General features: G+C 43.3%; 1 protein-coding gene across 5 annotated transcripts in view; it reads left to right on the forward strand.

Annotated features, from left to right (window-relative positions):
• ADCY9 (adenylate cyclase 9) overlaps positions 1-25,668 on the forward strand; it is a 90,985-nt gene that overhangs the window by 23,942 nt on the left and 41,375 nt on the right. For 4 of the 5 annotated variants that reach the window (XR_004419546.2, XR_006163067.1, XR_004419547.1 and 1 more), the window contains exons 2-3: positions 19,546-19,718; positions 24,896-25,000. Coding sequence is in view for 2 of the 5 variants with exons in the window: in XM_033073850.1 (XP_032929741.1) it covers positions 19,546-19,718; positions 24,896-25,000 (278 nt within the window). In the remaining 3 variants the exon portion in view is untranslated. The remainder of the gene's footprint in view (positions 1-19,545; positions 19,719-24,895; positions 25,001-25,668) is intronic. The other variant, XM_033073851.1, reaches the window with a different exon arrangement.

Genomic DNA, 25,668 nt, shown 5'->3' on the forward strand with positions numbered 1-25,668 from the left:
AATTCAGAGGCTGTTTAGTACTTAACAAAAGGCTGATCTTGCCAACTTTCCTCTTAGATTTGTTCTCTCCTCCATTTGATTGGCTGCATTTCTTGCAGCCTGCTGCTACTTTTCCATCTCCCTAATTCCAAAATTCATTTGCTGTCGCTGACATTCCAGAATCAGCATTTGGAAGCTGTGGAAGAGCAAGGCTGCCCTGTGCAGCAGGGAGATACCCAGGGGTGATCATCCCAGAATCAAAGAATGGTTGGGTTGGAAAGAACCTCAGAGCTCATCTCATTCCACCCCTCCCACTGTCCCAGGCTGCTCCAAGCCCCGTCCAACCTGGCCTTGGACACTTCAGGGATCCAGGGGCAGCCACAGCTGCTCTGGGCACCCTGTGCCAGAACTCCCCACCCTCCCAGGGAACAATTCCTTCCCAATATCCCATCCATCCCTGCCCTCTGGCAGTGGAAGCCAGTCCCACTTGTCCTGGCACTCCAGGTCCTTGTCCAAAGTCTCTCTTCTCTTCCTTTCAGGTTCCCTTCAGGTCCTGGAAGGGGCAGTTACATCACTCAAGAGCATTCTCTTCTCCAGACTGAACAATGCCAGTTCTCTCAGCCTTTCACTTCTCTTAGCTCACCACAAGGCTCACCGCAAGCACTTTTTACCTTCTATTTTTTCTCATGGTGCTTTTTAAAATCTCTTCCACAGACTCACTTGCTGTGTTTTAAGCATATTCATGTACTTTAGTTCACGTGGCTGTTTAGAAACAAACCACTCAAACTCATTTAGGTAGTAACTATAAGCAGCACGTTTAAATCCCATTTCACATTTTATTGCAGTTTGTAAATCCATTGGTAATTGATTTGCAATATTCTACAGGTATTCTGGATATGGTACAGGCAAGTACTTAAGATGCTTGCTTTAGATTTATTCCCTTTTTAGTACTAAAAAAATAATTTTTTTTCTCTTCATATTACTGCCCCTCATCCATGTGTTTGGATGCTGGAGGTGAGAGTTTTCCAGTAGATCCTCCCTAATCTCAGAGCTCAGGAAGGACCAACTCACTTCCTGAGGTAGGGATTACTGATTGGACTTCTCTAAATTATACACATTTCTGTCTTACCAGCATTAACTCCAATACATTTGTGTAATTGATAAAGCTTTATTCCCAACATGTTGTACAGGTTGTACATAGTTGATTCTTATCACACAATGTTATCTTGAGCAAATATTTCATTTCTTTAATCTCCCCAGAAAAGCAAAGTGCTAATTTATGATGCAATTGCATTCAGGTTAAATCTTAATTTCATGTGTGTATCACTTAACAGATGCTCTGGGGAGTAAAGACTCCTATAATTAGGTTTGACATATGTTTTCATGCGAGGTGAAATAGTTTGCATGCTTCTAGAATAAATATTGACTGCAGCCTGGATTTATAATCCCAGTAAACAATTGGACATGTGCTGGGAGCCCTCCATGCCAAGTGTAAGCTGTGGCTTTGGGAGCAGGGACCCTTGTGATTCCAAAATATTGAGTCTTTCCTAATGGCCTTTTTCTGTTGTTGCTTTTGCTCCAAAAAAGGGCAAGATCAAAGTGCAGTCTGTTCTTTCCTGCCCTTCTAGATATACAAAACAGCTGCAAAGCACAATCAGCTATTGTAGTGATATGTGCCCCAGGTCTATAAATAGATGGAGAGCTGCAGGCTTGAGCTGTGCTGCTGCAGAGGCCAGGGGATTTTTGCTTGGGGTTACCAAACATTTCCTTGCTTGTTTGTGGTTTAGAACCATCATTTCCGAGGCTGCTATATTGCAATTGAATTCAAAAGGATTTTGCCATGGAAGCTTTATGTGACTTCACTGTTTGCATTTTCTCCTTTCTTTTTTTTTTTTTTTCCTTCCTCCTCCAACACACAAGAGTTTAACAGGTTTCTAAAGGAAACCAATTCAAACACAATAATTAATTTGCTCACTCAGAAAAAAAAAAAAAAAAAAAGCTGTGATGTATGGCACTAGTGGGAAGTTTCCAGAGGCACGTATGGAGAGTGAGAATCAGAACCATGTTTCATTAAATTGTGGTCTGGCCTCTCCTCCAGCCTGGGAACGTGGAGTGCAACACTTGATAGGAGCTTTGTGTTCTCCTGAGCTGGGAGGTGGGTGGGTGGCTGTGTGAGTACGCTCTGCCTCCTGTGCAGGAGGGATCAGATCTGCATGGCAGAGCCAGAGCTGGCAGAGCTGTTCCCAGATTTTTTTTTTATTCAATATGCTGCATATTTTTTATTCATTATGTTAACTCAGAAGAGCTGTTGAGAGTGTGCAAGCTAAGGACTTGTTAGATGATGAGAGAAAAATTAGTGTGTTTGGCAGAAGTGAGGTGTTGGAGATAATTTGGGTTTTGAGTATCCAGGAGGTGGCTGAAGCTGCTGCTGGCAGAGGTGAAGCAGACTTTAAACTGCTCATCTCTTTTCCAAGCTCTCTCTTCCTGGAAAAACTATTGATTCCCATTGCATTTCAACAACATTAGCACCTCACAATATCAGCACTGCTGTCCTGCTTTAAATTTAAATGAGAGGGAGGGATAAAAATAACTCCTTTGGCATTTCACATGGGGAATTTTCAGCTGTAACCTTCATGCTTTGAGTCAGGCGAACCAATTCACCTCTTGAGTCTTCCTCTTTTCAACAGCAGGATCTGAAAATTGGATTTACTACTGTGAATCAGGAGGCCTTGCCCCACACAGGCATCTCATTGATGGTGCATAAATGCAATCTCAGTATATGTGTCAGTATTTTCTGAGGCCATGTGAGGTTACAGTGAAAATTCCTCAGAACGGACCGTGAATTTCTAATTTCTAACCTACTTGTTGTTTCTGAAGAAATAGCGATAAGAATGTTAAAGGAAAAATGCTGAAAATGTTGAAATCTCAACTGAAAGGAATTCATATTTGCCTGAATTCAAAAAAATTCACCTAATACTACCTTTCTCTGTGAAAATTTGAGCATGAAATGGAATTTTAAAGTCAAGTATGACAAAAACTTGGAAAACTTCATCCTGCCTATGTGCTCTGCTGCATCAGTGACAACCAGACAGGCACACAGCAGATCTTGGAGGCAAATCAGACTTTTCCTGTAGTTTTCTATGTGGCAGCCATTTGATTTGGTTAAACAACATGATACAGGTTGCTGAGGAACCTCTGAAAGTGTCTTGTCTAAACTTGGCTCACAAGAGGTTTGGAGCTGGGTTTTAGGCATCTCTCCCACTGTAACTTGTCCTCCTCATATCCTGTCCTGATGCTCCTCTGTGGAGAGCCTGGCTCTCCTCCTGCCCTGTTAGGTGGGTGTTACTTTCTCCTCTCAAAGCTCCCAAATCCCAGCTCTGTCCTCACACATTAATTCTTCAGCCCCCTGATCATCATGAAGGTCCTCTCTGGTGTCACCCCAATGCATCAGCTCTGGGGAGCCTAAAACCGGAGGTGGATTTCCAAGCGTTGTTTTGGGTGCTCCCTGGGATGCTCTCAGTGCTGAGGTCTCTCTGAAGAGCAGCCTGGTCTGTTGACTGCTCCCAGCTTGTCCTTGTGTCCTGTCCCCCACAGTCTGGTATTGGCTGTGAGCTCAGTGGTGACATAAAGCTGACATCTTACTCAGACTGAGATCTGCAAACCGAGGAGCTCTCACTCTGTGTGGCAAGGAGCCAGAACAAAAACTCCATCTGAGAGACCCCAGTACTTCACCTCATCAGCTTCAAGCAAACAGACCTTTCTAAAGCACAGCAGAACGAGGAGGGGGAGCTGCCAAACCTTGCTCTCAGACCTTGCTTTCAGCCTCAGACAGCCACAAGGAGAGAGGATCCATTTCTCCGCAACTGCTGAGGTTCATCTGTGCAGAGGCACATGCAGTGGGAGAGGCTGGGACAGAAACTCAGCCTCCTTCCTGCAGATTGCACTGAGGGGTTTAACTGCTTTGGGATGACTTGGGCTCTTCCTTAGCACAGCTTTTGGTTTATCCCCTCTTTCTCAGGAGAGACATTTCAAAATGTAGTTACAGGATGGATTCCATCTCTTCTGGTTGGAATGAAATAGAGAGAACAAAAACGTGCAGATACGGAGATGTGCAGATGATCCACCTGGTCACATACAAAAGTGGAGGGAGGGAGGGAAAGGGGCATCTTCAGTTTTCATTTCCATCCAGGTCCTGTGGGAAGCCCAGCTGCAGGCACAGCAGGGTTTGTGTTCCTCAGCTGGGCATGTCCCTGGTGCCATTGAGAGGGTCCAGGAGCAGCACAGGTTTCACACCAAAATAACAGGTTCAGGCTTCAGTAAGCACAGCTACTTTTTTTTTTTTTTAATTATTTTTTTTACCCCCAACCTTCTGTGCTTGCTGGTTTGCCTGGGAGAAAATGTGCAGCTTCCCTGGATGTGTGCACAGTCCAGGTCCAGCAGAAAAGACAAATGCTTTGCTTGTGCTGTGGTGCTAATGGGAGAGCAGACTTCAAATAATCAGTTTTCCTCTAAAGTAAACAACTTCTATGCTTCTGACAGAAAAGATGAAAAGCACACCTCCTTTTAAAACCAGACCTTGCTCCTTAACACTGTGGCAGATTTATAAATAAAAAAAAGAAAATTAAAACTACTGTATAGGCTTGGTATGAGAAATTCTTTCTAGGAAATGCTGTACAAATATATTCTGTATATTCTCTGTATTCTGCAAAGGGAACACCCAGCTGTTGTGTAGTACCTTGGGTAGATGACTGTGACTTAGTGGAGCCCTCTAGTAACTATTAGAAAAGTATTTCCTTTCTCACTTTTAAGTTTATACAGTTCCATTCCAGTTTCCCAAGCAAAGTCTTGCGTGAAATTCCAGTGGCACTGATCAATGAGAAATTAAAATGTCCTTTCTTGGACTAGGAAGCTAACTGGAAAAATTACATTGAATTATGGGTTTAGCACAAAAATTTGGTGTAGTTTGGGATTTTTGCTCTTTAGGAAGATAATGCTCTTCATTTTGAAACTTCATTTTCCTAAGAGCCATGAATAGAGGTTTCCAGCCTAGGGAAGTGTCCCAAGTAAAAAAAAAACCCCATTGTATTAGCAGTGTATATTTCCATGTTTGTGTGTCTCATAATATACTTATCATTCTGATTTTCCTGATGTTTCTGAGATACCCTATGATGATGCTTTTTAAGGGAGAAAAATCTCTGCAGCACGAACATGTCTTCCTTTATATTAAAAATTATTTTTACAACGTATTTCTTCACTTATTGAAAAGTGTTAAAATTAAACAAGTTTGTTAATAAAGCTTTTCAGACTTAATCATTTGGGAGGATACTTTTTATTTTGATGTCAAATTAATCTGTAATTTGTCTAGTGGTGGTTAGGGAAGGAAAGTGTGCAAGAGCAGCAGGACAAGTGAAATTAAGTTATAAATCCACTAAGGAGGGCAAAATGTCCATGAAGAGCAGAGATCTCACTGTACACAGAAATTATGTGGAAACTTATACTGGATTGTGGTGTTGGTGACAGGGCATAGATGTACTGCCCAAACTGTGAACTCACCTCTGTAAATCATGCACTCTGAAACCATTCTGTGTTATCAGTGTCTTTAATTTCAGTCTCCTTGAGGGAAGGCATTACAAATCTAATGGTGATTTTAGCACTGTGATTTTTTTTATGCTTTTTTTGCTTTTCACCTCTGAGGTGTGCAGCTGCCTTGCTGTACTCTAGATAAGCTGTTGCTTCTGAAACATACTGGTTATCTCAGGGTCATGCTGGAAAATGTCAAAAGAATCCTCCCTTTACATAAAACAGTTTACACAAGTGTGAGGGTAACAAACAGCATATTCTGTTTCTCATTTAAACAAGTTGTCTCAAATACTTTTGAAAAAAAAGAATTACTTGTTATCAGATTAAAAAACCCACACTTTTTAAGATGAGTAAGCTAAAACCACTGTGACTCATCGTATTTCTGAGAAACCTTGATCCCTGACCTCAGGGAAAGAGTAATCCCACAAAATACTTCATTCTTCATTGAGGAATTCTGGTTTTGAATGCTTAAATCTTCAAATAAGCCATGAAAGGCTTCATTAGGCAAGTGATTCTGTGGAAGTACAAAGGAATTGGGCTATGGAGTTGTCTCTTCCAATTCTAACAGAGTTGTGGCAACAAATGGCAGTAGCATCAGAGAGGCAAATACAGAGGTTAGGGAAATATTTAGTCTTTGTTGGATTTCTTTCAGTTTTGCTAAGTACAGTCAAGAGTGGGGTTTTTTTGACAGTTTGATGGGGAAGGGGATATTTGCTTTGTTTCTGTGCTTTCACCTGATCTTCAGTTTTTAGGTTGGTTTTTTAAGCTTTTTTTCCCCCTAAAGGCTGCAAATAAATAGGCTGTTTTTACAACAATCTTCTGGAGACCTGTAATCTTTACTTTTGCCAGTGTCTTCTGTACCTCAAAGTGATGAGGAATAACTCCACATCTAAGTGAGAAGGGATGTGCGTTACACAGGGCTAGCCCAAAACCCCAAAAGTCAAGCTGGGGAGACTGATCCCTAATTTCCATGGATCCCATAAACTCTGTCTCTAGCCCTTGCAGGGCTGCTCTCTTGCTGAGTGCTGTAACCCCCTTTGCAGAGACTGGGAAGAGAGACCAGACCTCTGTGATCATCTTACGGTTTAATACTCAGCTTGAATTTCCAGGTGGAGGGTGATGTAGGAATTTGCTTGGATCAAAGCAAGTTTGCATACCAGAAACTTTCTGTCAATAAACCTGATACCATTCAACCATAGAGAAAGCTTCCCTAAGAATAACTTTTTCCCCATTTCTTTCCAAGATGTGAAGTATTTGGCATATCACGAAACTACCGTCTCTTACGTGAGTTTATCAACAGATTACTCAGGGTGGTTCTCGATCTTGCATGCAAGCACAACAGAAACATTATTTATATTGTATTTGTGTAGATAGGAGATGCCTCTTCCTAAGGGCTGGGAGATGTCTGAGTCAGTTCTCCAGTGAGATTAACTGGAAGAGATAGCAGGGCACTGTCTTTGGGTTTGGTTTTTTTTTGAGAGGAGATGAGTTTTTGTAGTGAACTATCTATTTATACCAGCTCAGAGCCCACTGATTTTTCACCCCCGTTGTTTTTTGCATTCCAGACACATTCCTGCACTCCCCAGTAATAACTTTTAGCCCGAGGGTTTGAAATGTAATCAGCTAGTTATTAGCACAAAGTCTGAGAATGTTTTTGCAAAGGATGAAGAAATCAAATCTGGGCCATGAGCTGAATGAGGAGCTGGTTGTTGGGGGCTTGCTTTGGTATGAAGTAGTCTGCCAGGACTGGTCCAAGTGCAGAGAATAATAATGGATGATTTATTGAAAATTCAAACCTTGGAGAAGCAGAAATGCTGATTTTCCCCATGTCTGCTTTATGTCACTTGAAGGACTTCTACTTGCTTGTCTGGTGGTGCTGGTATCCCCTTCACTCTTAAAAATAGGTTTGAGTATCAGCACTGGGCAAAGATTTGCTGCTGGGAGTGTGGGGATGGACTCATTTCAAAAGAGCCAATAGAACATTTCAATGGATGTGCATTTGGGGGGATGTTTCTTTAACTGCATGTTATTTAATGTCATTCCCACTGGATAGATTTGGTGACATGACATAATGATGGTCAAGCAAATGTATTAGGTAGCAAGTGACAAATCTCTGTATCTGTTTCACTGGGGGTTCGTTTGGATGCATGAAAGAATTGATTACCTATGTTTTGTGCTTCATGGACATGAATCATGTTATAATCCATGCTGTTATAATCCATGCTGTTATAATCCACCCTGTTATAATCCACCCTGTTATGTTATCTGCTGAAGTACATGCTGCTACAGTGATCCAGCATTTGAAGTACACAGGACCAGAGGTTTACCTGTGGTCACACACATGGTTTAAGGCTTGGCATGAGATATCTGTGTTAGCTCTGCTGACTGCTGACCCAGGTGTTTGGCTCCTCTGTGCTGGGAGCTTTGAGGGATGGGATGAAACTCCTCAACAGCTACTTGTGGGACAGAGAATTTGTTTTCTGTCCTTGCAGTTTTGGGGGTGTCATCATCCTTTTTGCCCATCATGTGGTTTTCCAGAAATAAGGGATGCAGTGAATGCCACTGGGCCATGATCCAGTGGGAGAGAGCAGCAGAAGATGTTTTAGAAGATCAAGGCCAGGTTGGAACTGGTCTAGTGAAGGTGTCTCTGCTCATGGCAGGAGGATGTTGGAACCAGATGGTTTTTAAGGTACCTTCCAACCCAAACCATTCCACAATTCTGTGATTCTTTATTGTGGTGCTTTCTTGAATCCTCAGTTTGGGTGCTTTGGCACACTTAGAGGCCAGAGCCTGAGGAGCAAAGCTGGAAACCACTGGAGGTTGGATCAGCTGTTGGGCAAGACTCTTCCAGTACAGAGCTGGCCATGTCTTTGCCATCGCGCTGCGAGCCAAGAGCACAGTGTCCTGTTCACAGCTGACAGGGCTGTCCTGAAGCCAGCCATTGCACAGCCCCATGGCCTGGAGTGCCTGCTCCATGTGTAGCAACACATGGTCCATATCCAGGATGGGTTTTGTGCCACCTGTGGGTGAAAGAGATCCATGCTCTGGATCTAACCGGGGTGAAAGAGATCCATGCTGTGGATCTAACATGATGAAAGAGGTCCATGCTGAGGATCTAACATGATGAAAGAGATCCGTGCTGTGGATCCATCCTGGTGTCTGGAGCTACAACTGCCATGCAAAGAGGAGGGGACGGTTCTGGTGTGGCTGTCAGGACTGGAGGTTGCCTCAGTGTTGTAAGCGGAGGAAATGGAAGGAATTTCAGAAACATTTTGACTGTGTGAATAAACATAGTTCTGGCAATATTTCCTTTTTAACCTTGTTTTTGGGCTTTCAAATAGTTTTTGTTTTGGGGAATAGTTATTTGTTTACAATTTTACCTAAGGAGGGGAATAAACTGAAAATCTGATCCTCTGCTTGAGGGAGACACAACACTCAGTAGCTGTTCTGAAAAGAACAGTGGCTGTGAAATGAATCTTATTTTGAGCTAGAAACACTGAAAATACTCAGTGGCTAAAGCTTGCCAGTTAAAATACAGCTGTATAGTGATACGTACTTAGGTAGTGGCTGCTCTTGGGAGTTTCTTCTTCACCACCTCACCAGTGTTTATACCACTGGGAGATATTGTTATTCTGAAGTGCCTCCTGCAGCAGTTTTATTTACATTAGCTTTATTTTTCAGTACTGAATTAGTAACCGTTTAAAACTGTCAACCACATGTAAACAAGCGGTGCGTAAGTTATGAATAACAACTTACCTGGAATTACAACTGCCTGTTTGGATTGCACAAGGCTCAGCACTGGGGGAGTTGTGAAACGACTGAATTCACTACTGCAACATCATTTCTGTTTGTCTGGGCTCTTGCAGCCAGTTTGAATAAATACCCTGGTGCTGCCATGATTCCCTCAGCCAGGGGTCCTGGGGGGCATTGCTGCCTTCCCAGGTGTTGGAATATGAGTGCTCGACTCCAGCCCCTGTGATGAGCTCTGTCAAAGCTGTGCTTGCTCACTGTGTAACTCGTCACTTCTGACCAAAGAGCTTGGAAGGGGGAAGAAATACTATTTCTAACTGATTTAATAATAGAATGTATTGAACAAGGATTTGGTATAAGCATTAACTCTTTGAACTGTGCTGCTAGGCTCTGACAGCAGGTGGAAAATTGCTCATAGAATCATGGAATGGTTTGGGTTGGAAGGGACCTTACAGCTCCCATCTTGTTCCCCAAATATGCCATGGGTGTCACTATCCCAGGTTGCTCCAAGCCCTGTCCAGTCTGGCCTTGGACTTCCAGGGATCCAGGGACAGCCACAGCCAGGGCCTCCCTACTCTCACAGGGAACAATTTCTTCTCAGTAACCCATCTAACCCTGCCCTTCTGTGACAGTGGAAGCCATTCCTTGTCCTGTCACTCCAGGCCCTTGTCCATCTTCCTTGCAGGTTCCCTTCAGGTCCTGGAAGGCCACAATGAGGTCACTCCAAAGGTTTTCTTCTCCAGGCACAACAATCCCAATTCCCCCAGGCTTTCCATGAAGCACAGCTGCTCCATTCCTCTGATGACCTTGGTGATCTCAGGACTCTCCCCACAGCTCCTGTGCTGGGGACCCCAGATGACCTTTTTCTTTACTTTGAGCACTGATATGCATGCATATACAACTTTAAAAAAACTTCTATTTTTGTGCACAAATAATCTAAGATATGCAGATTTGCTTCTTTTAATTTGATCCCTTAAGGGCAAATTTTTATATTCTCTGAGTATGTCTTAAAGCTAATCAAGCTAATGAATTGTTGTTCAAGGTAACAACATGGAAGGTACTTGTGTTCCCCATGCAGAGCCCAGCACCTTTGCATATGGATTTTAACTGATTTGGGGTTTACTTTCCTGGGAGTCCCTGGAGCAGAAGGGCACTGCCAGCCTGTGGGATTGCCCTGGTCCCGAAAATACGCTGATTTAGCGTGTCACATCCAGCTACCTGCATGATGCAAGAGGGAAAGAATTTGCCTGACTGTAGTCCTGTCAACACAGAGAGATTGCAGCAGTATAACAAAACAGGCTTCTAAAGTCGTGTTCAGATTGAATCTGGATTCTATTAAAAAGTGTCAGTCCGGAGAGCCACAATAGTGCTCTCAGTTACCATGGGCCGAGCAGGCTCCAGTTGCATCAGACTATTGTTTTTTATTGGAATCCTCTCTTCCATCCTGCACGTTTGGGATTCATCAATTCTAAAATATCAATCCAAAAGATAGATGGCATCTCCTGGTCCCAAGTGGAATTTTCCTGGGTGGGATTTCTAATAAACTTCCAACTGCTTTCACTCTGACCTCGCCTTTTTAGTTTAAAATGAATAAATTCCCATTCTTGAGAGCCTGGAGCTAAGAAAACTTGCACTTAGAGCCTCTTCTTTTTAATTCTGCCTGTGTGTAGCAGAGACTGGCGCAGCCATCCATAGTTCCTGAGGTATGCCAGCTACTGTGTGGGAAGAAAATGTAATATATATGATGTCTCTCTGGGATGTTTGTGGCTTTGTATAATTGTCCTGTCTAGAGCAATGGAATTCTTGTTGAGAAATCCTTATCTGTCCATGGATCTCTGGTTTATAATGCTGCTGTTTAAATAGACTGTTTGAAGTCCTTGCCTTGGAGATATCTCCTGTGCTCTGTTCAGATTGGTTGTTTCCCTCCCACAGTAGTTTTAAGTTGGAAATGCTTTTTTGTTTATAATAAAAGGAAGTTTTGGAAATGTATTCTACATAGCCCAAAGGATTGCCTGCACTCTTTGGATGGTGTGGAATGTCAGAACTTCCCGTGTGTGCAGATTGACCAGGGAAGCATGGACAGATCCTACCAAAAGCTTGCATTGAAGGGGCCATACAGGAAGATATTCCCAAAGGCTTCCTGTGTCATCCTGCTGCCTTCCATGCTTTGCCATGCAGCAGGAATTCCATGCATGGACAGGGGTGTATGGAATGGATTTGTGTTATGGAGGAGCTCCAGGAGCTGATCTGTAACCCTGTGTTTGGTATTGTGGAGCTCTTGGGGTTGTTCATGGCCTTGGCCGTCTGGTTTTGGACTCTGAGGTACCTTCCTGTCACTGATGAGGTGGACAAAAAACTCCAAACCCACATTTGCATCCTGAACAAAAAACTGGAAGGGAAACACTCTGTAGTTTCTTCAAAACACTTTACAGTGTTACGGCCTTATAATTTTCCTTGAGGCACAGAGTCCTGAGCCTGCCAAAACAGGCATGGTGTGTGTCTAAAGTGAATTTGCATCTGCTTTACATCACTGCAGCCACACCCACAGGCTGGACCTCTCCATCCTACAGCTCCCAGTTTGCAGTGGGTGCAGCAGGGAGCTGGGCAGTGCTGGAGAGTGGCTGCACTGGGGCTGAGGCTCTGTGTCCCTCCCTGCTGCTCCTTGATCTGCTGTTCCATCTCTGCAGTTTCCTGGTGCCTCATTCCCAGTCCAGCAGTGAAACAAATGATGAATTCTAAATGGGCTGTATCTTTATTAGATTCCATTTCTAATTAATTATTATTTATATTTCCAAAAATGGTGTTCTGTGGGAGGGATATAATAATTTTTGAAGTGTTTGGAACCCCCTGCAGTGCCATGCCCTCATGTGCTTGGGTGACTTGTGCTTTGGCATTGTTCAAACATTTCACTTTCTCTTATCGTGCTTATTCCTTTCCAGGTGTTAAAATGAGCACAGAGGGCAAAGGAATTGTCAATAAATGTGAAAAATAATGTCAATAAAATAATAGCAGATGCCTTTTCAGGCGTGGGATTGCATCATGGAATTTGTTTTCGTGACCAAGACTGCACGAGAGTTTACAGGACGGCTGAGCCGTGTCACTACAGCCAGACAGTATCTGTACCAGTTAATCCCCAGAATCCTAGAGCTGGAATTAGAGCCTCTTTTTAGCTTTGAATGTAGGAACACCATATATCTCCTAGGTTTTGTGAGGAACCCTTAGGATAGAGACAATCTCTTCTCTGCAGCATGTTAGTAAATTTGCTGGGCTTCTAGCTTCCCTTACTGAGCATGCCATTGCTCCTGGCAAGACTGCAAAATCCCAGGCTTACCTTTCCTTAAACCTGCTTTTTTCTGCTATTAGGGTGACAAGCTGTGAGCTGTACTGAGGTGAAAAAAGGAGTTAAAAACCCAGAGTCATTGCAGAGAATGGGCTCATCTGCTGTTCGCTCTCAGGCACCAGCAGAGCTGGTAGGAACTGAACTTAAATAAGGGCAGTTGTAAAGCCCAGTGTAGGGATCAGTATCTCTCCAGCCTGTCTTTCATCTGCCAGGGAAGTTTAAAAAAAATAATAATAATTAAAAAAATATATATACATATATATATATTCCTGAGGCAGCAGTGGCAGCTGGAGCAGTGTGCTTGAGCTGCATGTCTGTGCTGGGTTTGCCCAGGCCTTTTTCTACTGTGTTTTTTCTTTGGCTGGGTAATTTTATCTCACCCAGGTGAGAAGAAGATAAAAGAGACTGAAGAAGGTTGGACCACCAGACTGCAATTTCCTTTCTACAGCTTAGCTAGAAATGTAAATTGTAGGTTTGAGTCTGGGGTTCCCCACTTAAAACTGGCAGATGTTGAATACCAAAATTACACATGTGTTGTTGATCAATGTTTTCCTAACCCACTGTTGTCTGTTAGATGATCAAAAGATCAAAAATAAGTATTTTGCTAAACAAAGGGGGCATAAGGAAAACAGCAGTTTTCCATAATACAGAAGATGCCTCTGGTTTCTCTGGTTCTTTGCAGCTCTTCCTTGGAGATTATGAGGGTAGGGTTGGGGTTTTGGCTTTTTTGAGTTTCTTTTGTCTTCCCAGTCTATGAAGTTCTGTTTCTTATTATCGTTCTTTCTGCTTTCCAGAGACCTAAGATAGCAAGTTGGCTCAGAAATTTTCTTTCTCATTTTAGCCACAGGAAATGTTGCTCCATGCATTCAAATGCTTTTCCAGGTAGGCTTGTTTGGAATCCAGGTGTTTTGGGTTAGGTGCTTTTGTTTGCACTGAGCTGGAAGTGGTTTCTGTGGGTTAGAGGGTGGGACTTGTTTCATTGCTTTGCTGGTTGGGGAAAATAAATTCAAAATTTTATAGATTCATCCAATGTCCTTTTGTGCAGTCCTGCAGTGTGAGCAAGACAAAGCCTGTTGTATAAAAGACTGGTGTGATTCTGGCTTCCAGCTTTATCACTGAAATATCTGGAGATAAAAAGATGGAATTCACTTAGGAGTATTTTAGGAGCTTTAAAATAGAAAAAAAAAAACCCAACAACAAAAAAAATCTCAATTTTTTTTCTTTTTTTCATGTCATTCTGCACAACCTTCATCAGAGCAGTCAGGTTCATTGTGTTTACCTTTACTGGTGCTTCCCTTAGTGTTTTTCAAGAATGGTTATGATGGTGTGGGGGTCTTTAGGGTGTATTTGATCTTGAAGTGTTCAGTGAACTGCTGTGTGTGATGTTACACACACCCCATCCATGTGCAGAAGGAGTAGAAATTGGTAAGCATTTTATGGGGTTATTAGAATGAACATAAAAGCCTTTATTAATTGTGTATGAAGAGATCTGCTGGCTTTGGCTGGCAGGTTGCTTTAAGCAGGAGGAGGACAAGAGGAAGGAGCCGTGCAGGGCAGGACAGGGCTCCAGTGGTCCTCTCTCAGTGGTCCAGCCCTGCAGCCCTGGCCATGCTGCTGGCTCTGGGACCAGGGCAGGTGGGAGGGAGCAGGATGGGCTCTGGGGCTGCAGGAAACCCTGAGAGAGGAGTGATTCACAGAATGCCACAATCTGTTAGGTTGGAATAACACCCCAAGCTCATGCAGTCCCCTTGTCAGGCACACACTGAATGCCATGTCCAGTCATTTCTTGAAATGTCTGGAGGTGGTGATTCCCCCACCTCCCTGGGCAGCCCCTTCTAATGCCTGACAACCTTTTTGCTGAAAACAAATTTCTCTGATTCCCAAACTAAACCTTGAGTTGTGACAACAGGTTTTTTATTGTGGTGTAAAATCCCAGTTCCCAATTCAATTGATGAGTGTTGTGCTGGGAGGAAGGAAGAAGTTTGTGTGAACTCCCTGTGCAAAGTGCCTGTAATAAAGTGAGAAAACAGTCCCCATAAATCCAGATTTGGCAGCTGTTGAACTTCAGGAATGAGGGAGAATATTTACTACTAAAAATCATCTTTAGGTTCAGCAGCAGCTTGGACCCAAAGGATACTAAAGCTCCTGGACTGGTGGTGTGTGCTGCATTATTTCTTGCATGGATTTAGGTTACTGCCTGAAAAATCATTTGTGCCTTGGAGGGAAAAAACACCGAACAACCAGCACAGAAAAAGCAAGATGCAAAAAAACCCCCCTGCTATTAAAAGGGATACACCCCTGGGATTATTTAGTTATTATTTGCCAGTCATGTTACATTCCAGAAATCACAGTTAATAATTTATTTTACAGAGCTAATCAGTCTAGTGAAATTGTGTAGCAGCACCTTTTATTGTGTGAGGAAACCTCACCATAGGTCTGTGTTTCCTTTCCCTGGAGTGGCAGTGCCTGAATATCAGTATTTGCACTCCCAGGTTTTTGGTAAAGTGCAAAAATGTCTTTAAAAGGCATGGAGAAAACTTTTTATTGTCTTTCTAAAAAGAGAAAGCAAAAAGCTGATGGATTGCAGAGAAGCACAACCCAGAAATGAGTTACCCATCAGTTCAGAAAGGAGCTCAGACCAGGCCTGAGAGATGATTAAACAGTTAAAGCATGGAGACTGCAGGGGAAATGGTGGCAAGTTAAACAGTGATAGAGCAGCATTAATATAAAGCTGTTTGGTCAAAGGGGTTGTAATCAATACAATTTGGATTTTATTACATCAATATAAGGAATATTGCTGTCTCCCAGCACAGAGGGCTGTGTACTGACAAGCACTTAATCAGAAAGGGTGCTCACCTGTTAAACTGCCCATACTGCAACTAAAAAGGTGAAGTGATCCATGGAGGGAGGAACAGGGATATATAAGAAAAGTGGGATTATATTTTGATTGAATAAATCAGTAAGGCCTTGACTGAAATTGGCATTGTTTTTTGGTATCTCTTCGAATCAGTGCTAAAAAGAGTTTCAAAAGAATTTGAATTTCCTTACACAGAAACATGAGAAGTGTAAAAGTGTTTGCTAGAGAGAAAGAAATTTTCCTGTCTGCTATCAACAGAGGGGTAAAAAGTTTCACTTCCAAACAGGCAAAGCATCAAAAATTGAAACTTGAATATTTTGTCAAAGAATTTCTTATCAGTATTCGTATTAATCCCTCATTTCCTGAAGACAAGACAAGCTTGGGATGGGGATTCAGTGCATGGGCCCATCTGGGTGTTCTGGGATGGGCAGGAGGCTCCAGCCTCTCCCTGTGCTCCTGAATTCCCCTTGCTCCGCAGCCACCGGCTTTTCTCACGCCACCAGAACGGGGGGGAAGCCTGGGATGTTTATGCACAGCCTTATTTATAATAACTCTTGTTTATTTTTCTGCATACGGAAAATAATTTGTGTGTGAGCACATGCATATGTTTTTTTTGTTGTTATTAGGAGTGTTTTTTACTGGTTGGGGTGGTTTTCTGTTTTTATAAGCTCAGAGAAATGCCATGGATCAAAAAAAGGCAATCTGAAAACAGAGCCAAGTACAGAGACTTCACTATTGCTTCTAAAATTCCACAGTAGTAGGACTAAGAAACCCACAGTTGTTCTATGAAGACCTCATCTGTTATTATTTTGTCAAAAATACACTTTACAAACACTGCCATGTCAATATTCAAAGTAGATGAATTCAAGCAATGAGTGTTTTGGCTCAGTGTTCAGGAGCTGTTATTCTTTATAAAGCTTACAGAATTTCAGACCTTGAAGAGCAGTGAAGGGAAAGGTTTGTGTTCCTCAGAGAAACACAAGAGAGCTAGTTTTTTTTTCCAGGGCAGAAAAATACAACTGTGTTAAGTTGGTTTATTGGGGTTGTTGTAGCCTGTTCCCTGTCTTTGCTTCCAAGAGCCACCTCTGGAAAAAGCAGGACTGCAGGTTAAAGCTTGCCAGAGGACAGATTTGCTATAAGGCACTTTGAGGTTGTGCTTCAGCATTTATTTTGGATAAATTTCGTGGAAGGAAGTGAGTACAAGATTGATCTTGGCCTTTATAAATAGCACTACAAGCACCTCATATCACTCTCTGCATTGCCATGTCTTGAGTTACTTGGTTGCGCAGCAACACACACCAAAAATTGCATTTTCACATAAAATAGCAGCTCCTCTATTTATTCATCCCTTATTGTCATGTTACTTCATTGATTTAAAGGTGCTGCTGTGGATGTTTCTCACTCCCTGCTCTGCCTGTGTGCAAAATGACAGTGTTGGTTGTACTGAGTCCCTAAACACTGTTCTCAAAGGATGCATTTCAGTTACACCAGTACAGTTCTACTCAATTAATGACCCTTTTTTTATTTCAGACTCAGCCTAAGAGGTGCTTTGTGAACTGTCACACACTTCCAAGGAATACTGAAGCAAATGGAGTTTTCCTATCATAAGGATTTAATAACAAACAAAATATTAGCTAGGCCACGTTAGTAAAGTTTTGTAAAGATGAAAGGTTTTTACATCTCTTCATTTCCCAAAATTTTACAAAAATAACCTTTTCTCCTCCTTACTCTCCTCTTGGCTCCATAGAAAATGGGTGCAGGATATTGGTTTTTCTCTGTCCCAATTCAAATTACCCCTTTTGAGTAACGCTCCTTATGCAGGGATGTGGTGGGGCTGGGGAGCACAAGGAGGGAATAAAGAGATTTAGAGTCCTTGGTGCCAATAACCAAGCACTTCAGCCACCTCTAAAGCCTGGGGCCACTTTAAAGTGGCTGCTGTTGATGTGCTGTGGGCTGGGTTTGCCAGGGATGGAGAGGACAAGGTGAATAGTGAGGTCAAGGAGCTGATGTTTCAAGCTGGGGCAAGGCTGGATTCTGCTTTCCCAAATCCATTTGCAGTGTCTGGTGTGCCTTCCCCCTTTTCCTCGGTTTGGAGCTCAAACTGGAGAGAATTTTACTGCATGCAACAAGATTGACAAAACTATTTTGCTGCATAGCACAGTAAGACATAAAAAGCACCTTTTCAAAAGTACAATAAACAAAGAAAATATGTTTGTTTAGGAAAAAAATGGGAGAAATTATAGGAGTTGGGAAATTACTCCTGTTGCTTTAAGGTAGCTTTTAAAAATAGGAGTAGTCCGTTAATGCTGCAGCCTTTACCACAGTAAACATATAATTGTGAGCTGATTGTGGTGAATTCCTCAAACAACAGCCCCCATCAGCAGAAGTTTGAAGGAGAGAGCCTGACATCTGGAAGCCAGCAGCAGTCAGGATTTTATTAAGCAGCACTGCCAAATAAAATCGGAGCACTACTATAAATGATATAAAAATAAAGATTGGCTATGGCGTAACATCTCCGAGATGCCAGCAAGTGCGCCCGGCTTTGGAGCTCAGTGTGAGAGCAGCAGAGCTTTCCCAGCAGCTTTGGAGCCCGAGGGGGACATGCTGGGTAGGGATGTGGCTTTCTCTGCTGCTTGTCACGTTCAGGAGCTGAAGCTACGAGTGGAATAAAGAGAGGAGCTGCAAAATTGCTCTCAGCGTGCCTGAATTATTTTTATTGGAAAGGTTTTGGCCACGTACAGTCTGTGTTGTGTATTACAGACCTAAAGCAAGGTTTATGGAATATGATTCTCTGTCTGTGAAGGAGGTTATGAGAGAGTGACCTTATCACAGGGAGCAGGAACCTGCTCTCTTCCACTGCAACTTGACACATTTATTTCCAGCGCTCACCCTGTGGATGGAGCCAATTGAACGGGTCGATGGCTGTGACAGCCGTGTCTGGCTGCACTGGGAGCCAAGTCTCAGGGTCAGGGAGGGGATTCAGGACTGACCCAGATGGGACCCAGCAGCCATCCCAGGAGTCTGGGGCTGGGAGGGTTTGGGGCAGCAGCCCCTGGGAATGTGGGCTCTGGCACCACAGAAAAACCAGCGCTTTGCCCTTCTGCATACGGGTACCCTCCACTCTTTTTGGGGGATTGGTGCCCCTCTGTGCTGAACAGGACATTGCCCATGCAGTGGCAATCAAATGAGCTTCTGTGAATTCAGAAAGCTGTGATTAAGAGCTCCTTCTAAGGCTTTGTGTCTAGAAATAGCCCAGAACACCACAGCACAAAGTTCAAGGAAGTACGAGAAGTGATATGTTAAATGAAATTCCAATCTTTCATTTTTTGAGCAGGTTTTTGATACAGCTCAGCTTGATACAACCTGCTATTTACCAGCCTGGCCTTTAATATTGGATCTGCTTTCCAATTATGCTTCAATTCATACACCAGTTGCAGAGGGCGTGTGTGGGTGTACGTGCGAGAGAGGGAGATTGATTTTGTTCTTTAAAAATGTGAAGTCTGCACTAACTATGAAAACCCATCAGAATTTCTAGCACTTAAATGCCATTTCCTTTCTCAATGTGCTACCAGCACTAAGTAATGTTCACGACATCTCTCTGGCAAGTGAAGGAGTACATGCTGGTTTTTCAGAAGTAGAATATTAATACAGATATCAGTGAAAACCAGGCTGCAGATCCTTCCCAGAAGGAAAGAGTTAAAGTGAAAGCTCAAATTACAACTTAGAAGCAAACACATAAGGTCTTAGCTGTGTTTGTCAGAAGTACACGAGTAAAAATGGAATAAAGAGAGTACATGTTGCTGTGTGTTGGAGTCACCTCTTGTGTCTGGAACACCAGATTTGGGTAACCCTATTTGCCACCACTTTGCACAGAACATATTCTGGTCATTTTTCCCAAAAGACTGGCTGTTTTATTGTATTATTTTTTCTGTATTCCTGAGTCTTGGCAGTGCTTTGGCAGTCACTGTGTCTGAGAAGCCCAAAGGAGTGTTGTCTCTGTCTTTCTGTAGGTCTGACTGGTCGTTTCTATTTCCTGTAGGTTTAAAGACCTATCTGATCTCGGGTCAGAAGGTGAAGGAGCCCCACTGCAGCTGTTCTCAAGCGTTGCTTCCTGGCTTGGAGTCTGCAGACGGAGCCAGGACCCCGGGAACGTCGGCAGCCGAGAACTCCAGCGACCTGACCAAGGCAACCAAGCAGGTGGAAAAACCCAAGGTGAGCTGTCCTCTCAAAGCCCAGCAGCATGGATCTCAAAGCAGGGATGGGGAAACCTTACAGGCTTGTTTATGCACTGCTTTACATATTTACATATGTATGGGTGTTATACACAGAGTGACAAAACAGAGTTTGAGGGAGGAAAAAATTATCAAGTCAAATGCCACGCTCCCCATTGGCAAACAATCCTGAATATAAGGTGGTTTCAAATAAATATTTCTATTTATGGTTCAGGACTGAGAGGTCACTGATGCTTTTCAGTGGTCTGAATTTTATGGGGGAGGGAAGAATATGATTTATGCAGCTACTGTAACTTCTGTCTTTTTCTGCTTTTGCTGTGTCTGCTGTTCCTCTGTCATGAAGGTCATGTACCTGTGAGCCTTTTCATGAGTATTCAACAGACATCCCTGCAAAAGATAATTGGATTGTTTTTGTGATGGGAGAAAATGCTCTGGTGGGTTGGGAGATTGGTTTATCTGCTTGCTCTAGAAACCTATATCTGGAGCTGAGGGCAATGATTTGTATGGATTCAGCTTGGAGGAATGATGACACTTTGTTATGTTCACACCTCTCACAGATCCCTTGACAAGGAAATCTGTGAAACAATGTGTATTGCTTCAGAGCTTTGCTGTTACTCTCCATCTTCCCTCAGAACAGATTTCCCAAACAACAGATGTCTATTCTCTCCTTCATTTGTGCTAAGAATTCCTTCTCCTGGGCTGCCTGAGGTGGGCACAAATGCCAGAGTCAGGGGTGGCCATCTGCAGGTCCCTGTCCTTACACTTCAGTGTGGTCAGTCCTGACTGGAGCTCCTCAGTGCAGGTCTGAGACTCAGCTAACAGAGTTGATGTGGGGATAATTTTCATGCTACTTCATTTTTACTACTTCTCTTTTTATTTTTTTCTGGATTAGGAGAGCATGAGTAGGGCACCTTTACCCTGCCTCTACTCCCAGTTTTAAGATTTGAAGTAAAAACACTGGATTACAGGTGAGATCAGCTGGGGGACTGACCCAAGAGATGGTCCAAAGTTGAGTGAGCTCCATAGAGAACAGACCTGGGCTGTTTAACAGAAGAGAGCTGTAGCCATCTTTATCCCTCTCCAAAATATGCACTGAGTGTGGTTTGACAGCATCCAAGTTGCTGGTGATATGTTTCTATTCCTTCTCCTGTGTAAGAAAAAATATATTTGGCATCCTGCTGGCACTAGCTTTCCAGCTCCCTCTTGCCTTTCAGTGAAGGCAACGGCAAATAAGGCAGGAAAATGCATCTTAGAGCTGAGGGGAGCTGTGCAGATAAACCTGGGAGTGCTGCCCAGGGTGGGGTAGTGCACAGAGGTCCAGGTGTGGCAGTGACAGAAACTCCTCCATTTCAAGCAGTGAAGGAAGAAGAAAGTGCCAAGTGGAGCAGGATTGCTGAGCTGCCTGTGTGGAGCAGAAGGGAGAGAGGAGGGATGAAGCCAAGCAGTGAAGCTGTGGCTGCTGTTCTGAGAGACAGTGAGGATGCCTTGGGAATGTCAGACAGCAGAGGAGGCTGTGACTGAGGACTGAAACTGCAGTGAAGGATGGGACTGACCCACCTGCAGCTGGGGCTTGATAACACTGTTTTGTACAAATGTGGGGTGGTACCTGTTAAAATGATCCAGGTGCAAAATTAAATTGGTGGTTAAGGATCACCTTTGTGATATGTTTTCTAAAATGGGGGGTGATTTACCTTGCAAAAGGGCAGGTACAGCTGCACCACTCTTCCTGAACGGCTGGGATGTGATGTGCTAACATTGCTACCCCACCGTGTTTTGTCCCTGAATTTCTGCTCTGAGGCTATTGCTGGGTGTTAATTGCTATTTAGAATATGCAGAGTGGAAGGGATTCACAAGGACCGTGGCAGTCCAGCTCCTGGCCCTTTTTAAATGTTTAATTGCTGAGTGAAAGTCTGTAGAGTGTACAAGTATCAGCATGGCTGTGAGTGAGAGAAGGAGAAATGAAAAGAAGCTGCTCAGAAGAGCATTTCAGACAAGTGCCAGCTCGGATTCAGCTGCCTTGGATACCCTGTTGTGCTACAGCTACTGCAGAGTTTGTGTCTAGAAGTGCCTGCTTTTACTCACCACCCTCAGCACTGCAGCTCTGGCCAGGGATTTCCTCACAGCTGGGATTCCTGAGCCTTACCCCAGTGCTCTGATGCTGCAGTGAATTCTGGATGAGCCCAAGCCCAGGTTTCCCTGTGATCCCATGAGCATCTGACTGGTGGATGCAGGAGCAATGGCAGAACAGTTGTGTGAGCACTGGCTTAAAAATCTCTTCTGTGGCTGTAGTGGCAGCACAGGAGTGTGGAGCATCCCCAGCTCTCCAAGCACAGCCAGGATTCTGGGGATTCCTGAATCCCTCTTGAGGGTAATGTGCATAAACTTTCTGTTTGCTGGAGAGAATCACAGAATCACGAGATGGTTTGGGTTAGAAGGACCTTAAAGCCCATCTGGTTCCACCCCATGCCATGGAAGGAACACCTTCCACTGTCCCAGGTCACTCCAAGCCCTGTCCAACCTGACCTTGGACACTTCCAGGGATACAGGGGCAGCCACCACCTCACTGGGCAAACCTCTGTCAGTGTTTCACCACTTCCATTGTAAAAAATTTCTTCCTTTTATCTGATCTAAATTGCCCCTCTTTTGCTTTAAAAATATATGTATGTTAAAAAACCCCCACAAGGTACCACTGCAGTTTGATCACAGATCATGCACAGTTTTTGAAAAGGAGTGGGTTTCTTTTTTACAGCTTTTGGGTTTTTCGTGAGGGTTTTTTTAAAGCCTGCAGCTTGCTGGTAGGGTCTGGAGATAATAATTTGCAAAAGAATCATGACTTACATGCCGACTGTTTTAAATACAAAGCTGTAAATGGTGTCAGTGTAGGAGGAGATGACTCCAGCTCTGCAAAAGAGACTTAAGTAGGAGAGGCAAAATTACAGGCGAGTTGAAATATTTTTATTTTCAAGGGAATAAGTGGCTATATTGGATGCAAAGGATGACTTTCACATTTTGGGCTTGAACGGATGTTCTGGAGGACAAGATCTGAAAAAGAAAGTCAGGAGGGAGAGTGCAACAGCAATTGATCCATGAAAGGAATTGTATTTCCTCCTCTGGTGTGTCTGTAGTTCATTTAACTGCAAACCTTGTTGCAGTTTGAATGTCAATAAGATGTGTTTACATTAATAAAATGGTGAACACAGAGGGTAAAAACTCTGAGTAAATCTATAATAGCAGGTGGTTTTTTGAATGAAAACACTCTACCCTGCCTAAGTGGTTTTGGTATCAGTTTATCTTCCCTATCATCTTTTATGACATGCCTCACTTGACAGGGAATCATAAGCTGCTGTAAAAATGTTTTAATGATTGCTTGGTATGAAAACAGAAAGTCCTTTGCTTGTCTTGGTGTTTGCTGGAAGTGCATTAATGTTTTATTCATGGCACTGAGGTCACAGCACACAGAGCCTGTGAATGCCTGCAATAGACAAGGAAGTTAATGATGTTGACTTGAACACATGGGGAAAGTCAGAGGAACTTCTGCCTCTTCTCAAAGGTCAGGCTGCTTTTCCAAGCCCTTTGTCTTCTGGCTTAACCCTGGGAGACAAGTGTTGGAGGTGGTCTTGCTGATTTATTAGCAGGATCAAACAGGGAGTGCTTTCTTCATTTTTTCTTAGAGGTATTTGGTTTTTGTCACCATTGCCTGACTTTTGCCAGGGATGAATCTAAATCTAACTCCTAGAGGGTTAGTTAGTAAGGCTTGTTAGTCCTCTGCCAATTTATTATTTGGGCCATCTAGTAATGTCTTCCACAACATCTGTTATAGTCAGAGATTATTTTTAAACAAAATCATTTGAGAAGCAACTCCATAGTTTCTTTAAGCTGTGTTAATATTTGTTCAGACTGCACAGGTTCAGAACTGGATGTAAATTGCTTATCTGATGCCAGGTTAGGAAACCCAGAGTAATTTCGGTGTCCAGCCTGGGGAGCAGCAGACAGGATGGTCTGCTGGCTGCTGAGGGGGCTCAGGGTCCTACATGAAAACCTCTGAGAGGCATTGGTGAGGGGTTAGATGTCACAGGGAGAGTGGGCTGGGAGAAACTCTAAAAATTAAACATACTGAGTATTTTCAGGTGGGACATCAAAGGAGCACTAGTTGAAAAGTTAGTTCTGAAAAGACTTAACGTGCTGGTCTCTGAAATGGGGAGTGAACCTGAAGGCAGAAGTTGTGGGTTTGGACTAGAGAGGCTTGAACACGTCCAGAACAAGCAGACAAAATTAACATGGGATGTTGAGTTTGTGACAGAAGGCTCGAGTTCTTGCTGGAAAACCTGCTGTGATGTTCAGTAGCAGACAGGAGCTACCAAGAGGGCTCAGGGTCCCTCTGAGCAGGATCCTGCCTGAACACTGCCAGCACTGGAGAAGAGAGTGAAGAACTTGGAAGATTCAAGTCCAGGGTTAATTCCCCTAATGAAGATCACATTTTAATTGAAGGAACTGGCTCGTTTTAAAAGCTCAAGTGCAACATTTTAGGTTACTTCCAAAATGCACAACCTGGAACTAGTACAAATCCTGATGGTTTTGCTTTCCTTGTTTCCTGTGACATTTGCTGGCTGTTTGGCTCCAACGATGTAGCATAGCCTGAGCTCCCCTCCCCTGTCTTAGGGCTCTGTATGGAAAAGCATTTCTCTTTATTCCTTTCAGATTTGTTACTCACCATTTCCTTGGACTGTTTGTAATGCATCATGGTGTTTCATGCTTTTTCTGGATTTTGCTGCATTTTTGTACTGTCTTCTCTCCTAATGGCATTCAGATCTCTTTGCAGGCAGGTTTCACACAGGATAATTGTACTTCTCCTATTAAAGAGTGTTTTATTCCTCTTGGGGAGGTCCTTTGCCTTGCACAGCAATTACAGTGTATCTGTGATCTTACACTAGTGAAGCTTTCCTGGATTAGATTTATCTTCAGCAAACAGCAAATCTGTGATTTATTTTTGAAATGGTGCGTTCTGTTCCAGTCAAATTTTGCTCCCTGCCTCCCATTCTGTAGCTTTGTTTATCTTTGAACCGTGCTGCAAGTATACAAGTGGACTAAATTACAAATTGCATCATACTGCAAGGACACCAGAACATTCCTGGCTAAAATTCTTTTGTCTCATTTCAGCCTTGCCCTTCATGTAGTACCACACTTGCTCCCCACTGCGATGTCAGCATAGATGAAGGAGCTATCCAAAATGGTTGTCAGGATGAGCATAAAAACAGTACAAAGGTAATTGAAGTATTTCTCACTTCCCTTTCCCCCTTATTTCTCTGCTTCCCTCAGCTTTCTTATTTTTGCACCACTATTCCTATATCCAAGCTCTTAAGCAACAGAACTGATACTGATTTTGACTTTTGATTTGTGTTCAAAAATTTAGTTAAAGTCCACCTGCTCCAATTTTCAAAAATTTTGATTATGTGAGCTCAGCTTGATCCTGAGAAGGACCTAAAATTTGGACTCTTTAAACTATGCTGATGGTAGCCAAAGAGGGAGGCCCAAGGAGCACTGCCACACTCTCCATCCTCACACCAGCTGACACAAGTTCCGTGTCTCACCAGCATCTCCTGCGTCACCAGGCTGACACAAGGTCGTTCCTGTTCACACACCAAATTCACAGCTTTAAGACACTTTGACAGAAACAGCCTCTCTCATGTTCTTCATGCTACTGCCACACTTGCTTTCCTTGCCTGTTGCTTAGATATTCTCACTGAAGCCACCCATGTCCTCTGCCACACCAGCCTGTGCCTGTTTGCCGTCCTGCTCGTGGCCTTCACAGCCTCTCTGCTCTGCCTGTCGCCTCTCCCTCCTCCCTGAATGTTAATCTAAATGCAGACTGAGGACCAGTGCTCATTACCTGATATAAATAAATGTAATATTTTCCCTCCTTGGGGAGAATC

This window comes from Catharus ustulatus, chromosome 16 (genome assembly GCF_009819885.2).
Source record: "Catharus ustulatus isolate bCatUst1 chromosome 16, bCatUst1.pri.v2, whole genome shotgun sequence".
Classification (NCBI taxonomy): Eukaryota; Metazoa; Chordata; class Aves; order Passeriformes; family Turdidae; genus Catharus; species Catharus ustulatus.